We start from the raw sequence: 11,544 nt of genomic DNA on the forward strand, positions 1-11,544 counted from the left end.
TGAACTCAAGTCGATCATGACATATACTAAGAGGGTGATAAAGGGGGGGAAGTAGTTCAGCGGCGCCCATACTAAGCAGTTCTTGCTAATTCTTGTTGTATTCCGTGTTTTATTTCACGCTTTCTTTTAAGAGGAATTGGGAAATGTAAAGGGGAATAGAAGACACAAAAGGAAAGTCCAGCAGAATTGAATTCAAGACTTCAATAATTAGAATTCCGAAATAAGAAATTGTTCTTTTATTAATAGATATTCACAAAAAACCGAATAATTACCCTCAAACGGCTGCGAAACTGGTGAAAGTTGTATCAGCGCAAAACGCCTTTTTAGTTAATTCTTTTTTGTGTACAACAATATCACCAAAATTACTTCAACCACATAAAAGTCTTAAACTTTTTTTTTGCAAACATATCTGGACAGAGTATAAGTATAACTTTGCCACCTTCGGATTATTGCTTGCGAAATTAAAACGCGTCATTTGACACTTCTCCCGAAATTGTTTGACATGTATTACAAATCGACGCCTGTAGTAAATAATTCCTTCCATTGAATATTTATTTCTAAATTTAATGCCAAAATCAGTATAGGATGCTACTTTTTCCTCAAAAGATACCAAAATATCAAAACTCACAAATATCTATGAATGCGGAATAGTATTAATTAAAGATTTCGTATGAGCCAAGTAACCATCGCACATTTTAAGATTGTGTAATTTTCGTCACAAACATATTAATACGCATTCTAGGTATAATAAATAAGTTCCTGACGTATATTTGCTTGTCGGGGAAGCCTTTTTGCACTTCCATTTGAGTTCATCACGTTTAAACAGCAAATTGTTTAATTTCTCGCAAATTTTGACAGCAGACCACCAACTTAAAACCTATTTTAAAAAATTAAAATCGGGCTCATGCCATTTTAAATTTAAAATACTTTTTTAAAGATAAAATAGTGTTTAAGTGGACTATAACAGACTTAAAATGATTAGAACCATGTTTAAACCAATAAAACTCTATTTTATTTCGACTATGATTACGGACCATAGTTTTCCTGCTAATCTCAGCTTAAGCGACCGATGTAGCAGCTTTAAACTCTTGCCAGCTTTAAATGGAGTTTAAACTTGCACTGAAAAAACGGACATTGATAATTTTTGTGTAGTGACCGCGCCATAATGAGTTATTTTATATACCCTGCAAAAATCGTGTGACCAAAAACGCACACAGCCACACGAATTTTTGACAGGGGTGACGATTTGGAATGAAAAATTGTGCAAATGAAATAGCATGCTGACAAATTTTGCTTTCCCACAATATATCGTGCTCTCTCGCACCTATTATTTTCTTAGGGATAGCAAAATACGTCATTTTTGCGTGCAAAAAATCCGCCATTTCTAATTCTGCAGAAAAGTGGAAAATTTTTTCAATTTGTGTGATTTACATTTTGCAGAAATTAATATACGGATTCTTTAATATTTTTTGGTCTACTAAAGTGTGTTTTAGCAAAAAAAACTCATATCAATGTGTGCATGTTTATAAAGAAAGAAAGTGAAATATGTAATTGCATAGTATAAATAATCGTGAGCAATTTTAATGCAGAATAGTAAATTTTGATTTCCACATACATACAAGAAAAAAATTCTTGTTACCATTAAGATTTATTATCCAAAATTGAAAAAAAAAGATTAGAAAATTCGGTGTAAAAAAACGGCTATGTGTGCAATAAAATAGCCTCTCTTGTTGAGATACCCCTCCATGGTCTCCATTAATTATTGTGACGGAGGTGTGTTTGCAGCAGCAAAGTGAACCCAAACAGTGTAGGTCGTGGTGGTTGTTGTTCGTGGTCCGCATCAACTGGACCAGGTGGGGCAATGACGCCACATCCAGTTATACCAAGGTATATACCACAACAGCAACCGGGTAATGCAAGGCCAAGATAGCAGCAACAACCTCCCAAGGCTGGCTATCATCGTTGATTTATAAAAAAACAGTGTTGTGCATCTGTAATGTTTAAATATTTCCTCTGTTGAAACAGTTTCCACGATTCACTGTTCAACGAAAGCAGCAGCCAGCGTATGCCACCACCGAACAGCTGATAACAAAAACTTGGATGCACAGCAGTTTAAAGCCAAAATGGAAGTTGAGGAAATATCTGAAAATAAGGTAAATATATGTTTCGCGTTATTAACAAAATCGCCCTAAATTTTATGAATTAACAGATCGCTACGAACGACAAAGCACCCGAACGTGTGATCAAAGAAAGCACTACAGAAATTATTGCCGGCGGGGCCGTATTCTACAATCCAGTACAAGAATTTAATCGTGATTTAAGTATTTCAGTACTTAATGTATACACAAAGCGGTTGATAAGAGAGCGGGAAGCGGCGGCGCATAAAAATCCACAAAATACAAAGGAAAGCAAGCAATGCTAATGACAAGAAACCATACACGGCTGGTGGTGTAAAATACGACGGTGGACTGCGAATATTGGAAGCGCTTGCTGCAACAGGTTTACGTAGCATAAGTTATGCAAAAGAAGTACCAGACGTGCGTGAAATTGTTGCAAATGATCTATCTAAGGTGGCAGTAGAATCCATTAGCGTAAATATGCGACACAATGGAGTGGAACATTTAATTGTGCCAATCGAAGGGGATGCAATGTAGGTTTGATATACGAATCAATAGCTAGTGATTTAACTGTAATAATCAATAATAAAATTCGCAATAGGACTCTCATGTACCTTTCAACTTCATATGAGAAGCGTTTCGATGTTATAGACCTAGATCCTTATGGTTGTCCGAATCGCTTTCTGGATGGCGCTATACATTCACTGACGAGTGGGGGTTCATTACTTGTAACTGCGAATGATATGGCTGTGCTGGCAGGCAATACGCCTGAAGCCTGCAATGCCAAATATAGTTCTGTGCCTTTGCGTATGAAATGCTGCCATGAGATGGGATTGCGTATACTATTGCATTGCATTGAAACGCACTCTAATCGTTATGGAAAATATATTGAGCCACTTTTGAGCATTTCTGCCAATTTTTATATACGCGTATTTGTGCGTATGCATGAGGTTGGTATACAGCATTTTGGCCTTTTACCACAATCCATTACTTACCATATCTTTATATTATGAACACAGCAAACAATGAATGGTATTTCAATGCACTGGTTGTGATACCTATACGCTACAGCCTATGGGTATTGTAAAAAGCAAGATCTCAGATAAAGGCAATGCGGAAGTAAAATTCGGTATACCAACTGGACCAAATGTTAATACAAATTGTGCGTATTGCGGTGATAAACATCATGTAAGTTTCAACTATCCCACTTAAGTATTTAAACTCGAATAAATCAAATTATTTCCTTCTTACTTAATTGGTGCTTAACCGTTTAAACGGTTATGTCCGTTCAAAAAGGCGCGTCAGTCGCTTTTTCAGAGGGTTAACTGGCACCAATTGTTCACACCAAATTGTTTCTTATATTCCCAAATATAGATGGGCGGTCCACTTTGGTCGCATCCCATACATGATCCAACGTTTGTTGAAGAATTGCTACAAATCATAGAAGAAAAACCGCTAAGTGATTTGGACACACAACGTCGTTTAAAAGGTGTGTTATCGGCGGTATGCCTGAACTTGTATTGGGTACATGAGTTTTTATGTAAAAAATATTCATCATATCCAACATCAATACCTCGCATTCAATTGTGGACGCTGTACGCAATATATTGGGTTCATGTAATATGGACAAGCATATTCTTGATTCCAGTGGCAAGGCCACAATTTCAAATGATGGGGCAACCATTAAGAAACTATTGGATAAAATAATCATAGTGTACAAGTCCAAGTGTGTTGACTTATCTGTCAAGCATTCTGACAGGCACTCGCTGGATTCGGAATGACAGCGAATTCAAAATGGATACCATTACCGAATGCTCCGAATGATTGAAAAATTGAAAAAGTCGAGACGATTGGTAGACAAAAATGTTGTCGTTGAGACCAAAAATGCGACTCTAGACCTGAGATTTCCATCAGGTGAGCGAGGCTGTTTGTAGTTTTGACGTTTATCGCTTAGTGAACACACTTGGTATAGGTACACTATGAAAATAATAACACAACGTAGCGTGCTCAAGTGGTATAAGCTTATCTGGAAAAGATATTTCGTAACGAAAACCCTGGAAGATTACCGCGCCTTGTCTGCTGTGGTTCAACAAAATATAACTTGGATGTTTGTTGCTCTTTTTCAATTTTCCTGAATACAAATGTCTGGATTGGAAAAATTTCAAGCAAATAAAGCTTGACGTGCAAAAGTCAAGAAATTACTTGTCATGCAACGGTAAATGCTTATAAATATATCATTAAAATTGCATGCTTGTTTATGATGAGCCATTCGAGTGAGCATGGAGATGGATGTTTTAAATACTGTAGAGTAAATTGGCTTAATATATAAGAATTTGAACATTTTCCAAATCTTTTACTAAAAAGTAGCTACTAGCTTGTAGAACTTTATTACTTTACTTTTAAAAAGATAAATCACTTTAGCATGGGTAATATATACCTATTATTAAAAATTAATACAAACAATATCTTCAACATTTTTTTCTCGATTCACGAACACATTTAGAAAGGCTACAACGCCTGCTAAAGAGCCGGTATCTTGCCAACGCTTTAGCTTGGATTTAGAGGAGGATCTACAAACTTTGCTAGAAGCACGCGCAGCTCCTCGTGTAGCGAATGTGGATCAACACGAGAGTAACGTTGCTGTTAGCGGAAATGCAATGAACAAAATATTTGAAATGGAGGATGAAAATAAATCCAACAATGCAAACACTATAAAGAGGATTCCTTATAATAATAAACGTACGTCTGATGAAAGTTTTATGGCTTTGGAAAAAATGTGGGATAAAACAGCATCCGATCCTGACAGCACACTATTTAAGTACATACATAGCGAGAACAAGGATATGGTTAAAGAAGATGCTAAAAAGCGCAGCGCCGATGAAAATTCGGTAATAATGAAGATTTCAGGATGATTGGCATATTGGAGCAAATAACTATTGCTTGGCTACTGACTGCAGCCGCCGCCTTGTGGTTTATCAGGTAATCATGAATACGCACATTTGAAATATTTAAAAATAAGCTGTATGAACTAATACCATTTGTCTCTGTATAGATCCTATATGCAAGGTGGGAAGTATCGAAAGAGTACGACGGCGTTAGGGAAAGTTGTTCTTATTACTAGAGCAAATACCATCATATGAAAGGAGACAGCCGGGGAACTAGCTAAACGTGGAGCCACAATTTATATGGCGTGTCGTGACATGGAAAAATGTGAAAAGGTATCAACAAAAATAAACCAGATAATAATTGTTATACAAATTTTGGTAATTCTTTACTTTAGCTCACAACTGTCAAAAATATCGGGAGAGGGTTCAAAAGACGCGTTTTGATCCCTGGACCACGAATCCGAGAGTGGAAATTAAGAATTTAATTTCTGTCACAAGATATTTCAAAAACCCGCAAAATTTATTTTTTTTTTTATTTTAGATTTATTTTGATTCAAATAATTATAGTTTTTTCTAAAGCTTAAAATTATTTTCTGTTCGCTTGGAAAATATTTCAATTGGAAAACGAAAACCAATTAAGAGAGTTTATTTATTATTAAAATACTTACTTTTCTTTATTTGAACTGTATTAATTTAAGTTACAATTTCATGTACATATATAATAAAGTATGTCGTGTTACGATTGCTGTTGGAATTAGATTTGAAACCAATCAATATTTCTGCTAAGGCTAATAAGTCTTACTCAATTACCAGTCCTACATTTTTAAATTCATATTTTACTTTACTTTATTACTTTCAAATTAAATTACGACAGCAATCGGTTTCCACGACACCTTTGAATATTCTTCATCAGAAAAAAAAAGAGTAAATCTAATCTGAATTTCTAATTAGGTTTAAGTTGTAGATTTAAATTGATTCAAATAATTGGAGTTTTTTCTAAAGCTTAAAATTATTTTCTGTTCGCTTGGAAAAGATTTCAATTGGAAAACGAAAACCAATTAAGCGAGTGTATTTGTTATTAAAATACTTACTTTTCTTTATTTGAAATGTATTAATTTAAGTTACAATTTCATGTACATATAAATAAATAAATAAATAAATAAAGTATGTCGTGGTACGATTGCTGTTGGAATTAGATTTGAAACCAATCAATACTTCTGCTAAGCGTTGCAGAATTATTGCTGGAATGGTTAGATTTAGAACAATAATAAGTCTGACTCAATTACTAGTCGTACATTTTTAAGTTCACCAATTACGACAGCAATCTGATTCCACAACACCTTGAATATTCTTGATCTGAAAAAAAAATAAACCTAATCTGAATTTCTACTAAGCTTTAAGTTGTAGATTATTCAAATAATTGGAGTTTTTTCTAAAGCTTAAAATTATTTTCTGCTCGCTTAGAAAAGATTTCAATTGGAAAACAAAAACCAATTAAGCGAGTTTATTTATTATTAAAGTACTTACTTCTTTTTTATATCAACTGTATTAATATAAGTTCCAATTTCATGTACATATATAATAATATTGAAAATAATAAATATTGAAAATTCAATTTTTTTGGTTCATATTTTAATCATATGGTTGCTCCAGGTAAAGTAAATCTGTAGGTAAAATTCATGTTATATGACGGTTATATAAATGGTAAAACCGCAGTAAAATTGATTGTCAAATGACTCGAAAATGTAGAGTGAAATGACGGAGAATATGACCGCCATTTGACGAGCATTGTGACGTGTGTGAACAGCACAGTACTATGCTCACATCCTATAGGTGGGAGCGGAATGCATGATCACATTAATAGGAACGAAACGGAAAATTTGGTCACAAAACCTAATCGCCCCATGCAAAAATGACTATGAATATAACCGCTGCAGAAAGTCACAATGACCGTAAAATGGCTAGTAAAATGACGTGGAGCGTTTTTGCAGGGTAGGTACCTACGTGTTCTCAACGCAATCTTATGCATGACAGTAATGGCCGAGACACAATGCAGTTTTTCATATAGATGCGTTCAACTTAATCTTATGCATTCCAGTATTATGGCCACAATTACACAAGATGTTGCGTTTGTAAATATGAAGGAAATTCAGACTTGGTAATTGAAGTTTATTTCGCCTTCCCATTCGCAAACACAATTTTGCAAATCACTATTTTAAACATTCTCACTATACGCAAATTATACTTTCTAACATATTTTGTGTCCTATGCATTGTTAAGGCAAGGTGCACACGAGGCTACACGTCATAGACGCGTACAAGATATTTCATGTAGCTAAAATTCCTCTGCGCTTCAAAATCTGCAAGCGTCGATACAAAAAGGAAAATATTTATAAAAAAATTAAACAAATTAATTTACGCGTAGCCTTATGTGCACCTTGCCTAAATTTCAGTTTTTAATTGTGAAAAATGTTAGAAAAGTTACCAACGATTGAGAAAAATAACATCACTTGCAAAGTATGCCAGCTCCCTTAGCCAAAGCAAATATCAAATTCTTCTTCTTTAATCAAAAGTTGAAAGTTGGTTACTTTTTCATGCCAGATGGCGCCAGTGTCGCTTAATAAAAATAGTGCAATCTACTCATAATGCATTAGATTGAGCTAAACCCATCCATATGAAAAACTGCTTATGTGACAGGGTTTTGACATCGCCAGAAACACGCATGATGTTGCGTTGTAAATATAAACAAATTCAGACTTAGCACAATTTCGCGAAGCACTGTTAAAAACATTCTCACAATACAAGAAAAATACTTGATTACATATTTTGTCTCCTGTTATTTTCTTAAAATGCAGTTTATATTTGTAAAAAACGTTGGAAAAGCAGCAAGGGGTGTGAAAAACAGGTTTACAGTCATAGCCAAGGCAAGTGTTGAATTCTTCTTCTTATTGAAAACTTCTGTATTCCAAATGGCGCTAAAGGGCCTGGCAAAGTTACATTGTCATAACGCCATAGTCATAATCATTTCTTTACTTATCCATAATAATTGGCATCCGTTTTTGGTGCCTTAACCTAAAAACCGTGAAATTTTCATAAAAATATGGCGGAAAACCAATAACTAATTGGTTTGCTATGGTATGATTATACCTAGGACGTTATGGTATGGCTCCATTGACAATGTAATTTTAAGGTTGGTTGGATCAACTGTTTTATATATATATGGATACGTCAACTTTGCCAGGGCTTTAATGAAAGGCTCCCCGGGACTAGATACCTTACTGACGATCGCTGGTCTTTATTCATCTATCTCGTCACAACAACCAATCTATGTCAAAACAACCAATCCTTCAGCAATTTAAGTTATAGTACTGTCGAAGTACAGTTGGATATAAAAAGTACCTTTTTATTTTATTTTTCGTTTATATTAGGTCGGTTGAATGTTTGTCCGCATTTTCAATAAAAATCTTGGAATTAATTTTTAAGTAACTTATCATTGAGCTACAAACGTGAACCTTCACATATAGGTTAAGAGACCGAGACAATGCTACAAAAAAGGGGGGAGGAGGGGGGGATAATATTTCGTTAGGTGGCACACGGATCGAAATAATTAGATAAGAATTTGGAATTATGCGATCGACTTTTAAGTATCTTCTTATTGAACTACAAACGGAGACTTCACACCTCGGTTAAAGCTGCAGACATTGGTGCTTTATCGGTAACCGTATCGCTGATTCGACCAACCTTATGGGAATCAATGCAATCGATTATTGGTGCCGCTAAGGTCGTAACCGTATCGTAGCCAACCAATTGGTTTTTGGTTTACCGTCATAACGATAAAAAGCTGATTACGTTAGGGATACGACTACAGCGATACGACATACGCACCAATGACTTCCGCTTAAGACAACGAGACAATGCAACAAAAGGGGAAAAATCCGTTAGGCGCCGCACGGTTCGCAATAATTGGATAAGAGTTTGGAAATTGGGAATTTTGAGATTGATTTTTAAAATACTTGTCATTGAGTTACAAACGTGAAACTTCACATATATAAATTCCGTTAGGTGGCGCTCGGATCGAAATAATTAGATGAAAATATGGAAATTTCAACCGGTTTTTAAGTAACTTCTCGATGAACTAGAGACTTGAAATTTCAAACTTAATTCAGAGGCCGATGACAGTATAAAACATAATACAAAAAAGTTTCGATAAGGGGAGGGGGGCACGAATAGTCTACGCTAAAACAAATCCATCGCTAAAAATCTCTAAAACAGTATCAAGTAAGCAGAAAAGCCTGCAATATTTAGTAAATTGCGATCATAAGCAATAACCGCTTAAGTCTTATGTAAAAGTATACTGTCGTGCATACAAAAAGGCAGTAAAATGCACTTACTGCCTTTTAGGAATTTTAATGCCAATAAATTTATGCGATTACAGTTTACTCATTAATTGAAAAAAAATCATTTAAAATTTACGATGAAAGATAAAACAAGATTTTAAATTTGAAGTTTACTTCAAAAATCTTAATTTTCCCAAATAAAAATTCAATTTTCTCCAATTTTTCTTTTTACACTGTACTGCTGTTTTGTATGGACGGCAGTATAGGAGTAAAGCTGTTATTGTTTGTGATCACATGGTACCAAATCTTGCATACTTTGTTGTGCCATTTATATTGTTTTAGAGACTGATGGAGTTTTAGCGCAGCGAATGCTGGAATTTGGGGGCTGATTTTTATTATATGAAATTCGCAGAGAACCCTAGTAAAATTGTAGTAAAGTTACAAACCACACCAATTAGTGCTAGCACCGGAAACAAAATTTGAAAACACGGATTTCCGATTAAAAATGTTCGAATTGAAACACTCGCACAGGGGCCCAACTTTGCTCTGAATACAGTAACAGGTTAAACTTTTACTTGTCCGTACAAACCCGACATACGTAATGTATGTCCTGCATGCGATGTGTCCCCACATGACCTATCCCCTATGGTCCGCCCTGTTCAAACAGACAGTTTCCTTGGACTCCCGTTAGAGAAATTTGGTGACAATTTGTGAGTGGTCGTGCCCATTGAATGTGGCGAAACACTTGTTAATACAACAACAACATAACAAATTAATTCTTTTCTATTTAAAAAAATTAAGTATGGTTTATTTTTTTAAAATATAACTTAAGAAAATAAATAGAAAAATATATTATAAAATGATTAAATATTATCAAACTGTGGTAAATGAATATGCAATGAAACTAAACGCACACTACCTGGCAAGGCGAATCCATACCAGGTGGTGGCAAAGCGAATTCAACCAATTCGCCGTGTAGAAGTGTCAAGTCAAAAGAAAATTTTCATTGATATCGATTAACTGACATATTGTAGTACAAGGCGTTTTATGGAAAATAATCATGAAGAAGCAATCAGCTGTTGGGATAACAACACCTGGTACTGAATTGGCCTTGGATGAAGCATTCAGCTGTTGGGATAACAACACCTGATACTGACTTCGCCTTCCTACCAGGTTAATTTACGGCAAGGCGAATTCAGTACCAGGTGTAGTTATCCCAAAGCTGATTGCTTCTTCTTGATTATTTTCCATACAACGTCTTGTACTACAACATGTCAGTTAATCGAAATCAATGAACATTGTCTTTTGACTTGACATTCTTGTGCACATCGAATTGGTTGAATTCGCTGTACCACCGACTGGTATGGATTCGCCTTGATTTACGGCTTACACTTATTTCCAATTTATACTTATTTTACTGTGTGATGCGCGCGCTCACAGTAGCTCTGTTAAAATACTCGATACCTTAACTACACACTTTCTTGCTACATTACATACATACATACATAATATAGGCATACTAACTATATATTGCTACTAAGTTGCTCCACTGGACATATGAGCTCCACAAACTGGCTGAATCTTCTGAATTTTAACACAATCTCATACACGCACTCACTCGAATCACATATTCATATGTATATTTGTATTACCGTGAGGCCGATGCCTCCAATGGATGGATGAGTGAAGGCTCCATTACTGATACTTAACATAGACTTGACTTGGCTTGCGAACTGTCACTTACAGTTCTGTTAAATGAACATTGCATGTTACTGATTACTCAAAACTTAACTTGACTTAGAAGTCTGTTGAATTTTGATTTTCTATGTAAGTTCTAAGTGACGTTTACATTTTGAGATGCCATTTGTTTGTTTCCATTTCATTTTGACATTTTGTCATACAAATTGACATTTATTTAAAAATAAATTTCAACGCTGATTATGATGCCAGATTTTATGCGCCAAGTGGAGTATAATCGTGGCTAAGTTGCCAAGTTTACGCCAAGTCAAGTCAAGTCTATGCTAAGTATCAGTAATGGGGGCTTGAGTCGTTTACGATTTGTCGTCACTACATATTGTTGCTGTTGGCTAAAGCACTACTATTTGCTGTTGTTGACTCTTATTGCTTGTTGGTGCTGCTCGTATTGCTACTACTGTTGCTGCAATATTAAGTTATTGCTCTTGCTGTAGTTGTTTATGTATTTTGT

The 11,544-nt window shown here is 35.1% G+C and overlaps 1 protein-coding gene across 6 annotated transcripts; it reads left to right on the forward strand.

The window, feature by feature from the left end:
- Window positions 1-1,214: 1,214 nt before the first annotated feature.
- On the forward strand, window positions 1,215-6,617 carry LOC137254055 (tRNA (guanine(26)-N(2))-dimethyltransferase-like). Of its 6 annotated transcripts, none has more exons than XR_010953962.1 (5): window positions 1,215-2,153; window positions 2,210-2,650; window positions 4,621-4,856; window positions 5,170-5,335; window positions 5,398-6,617. XR_010953962.1 is itself a non-coding variant. In XM_067791751.1 (4 exons), exons 2-4 carry the CDS (start codon window positions 2,598-2,600, stop codon window positions 3,170-3,172), a joined length of 438 nt encoding a protein of 145 aa, XP_067647852.1. In that variant the 5' UTR covers window positions 1,237-2,153; window positions 2,210-2,597; the 3' UTR covers window positions 3,173-3,809. The 6 variants fall into 6 exon arrangements, 1 of the variants encoding a protein (XP_067647852.1); XR_010953960.1 differs by lacking the exons at window positions 4,621-4,856; window positions 5,170-5,335; window positions 5,398-6,617 and adding exons at window positions 2,719-3,067; window positions 3,137-3,305; window positions 3,414-3,809 and having other exon boundaries at window positions 1,237-2,153; XR_010953966.1 differs by lacking the exons at window positions 4,621-4,856; window positions 5,170-5,335; window positions 5,398-6,617 and adding exons at window positions 2,719-3,067; window positions 3,137-3,305; window positions 3,492-3,804 and having other exon boundaries at window positions 1,239-2,153.
- The last annotated feature ends 4,927 nt before the right edge of the window (window positions 6,618-11,544 follow it).

The sequence above is a fragment of the Eurosta solidaginis genome, chromosome 1, assembly GCF_040869045.1.
Source record: "Eurosta solidaginis isolate ZX-2024a chromosome 1, ASM4086904v1, whole genome shotgun sequence".
Lineage (NCBI taxonomy): Eukaryota > Metazoa > Arthropoda > Insecta > Diptera > Tephritidae > Eurosta > Eurosta solidaginis.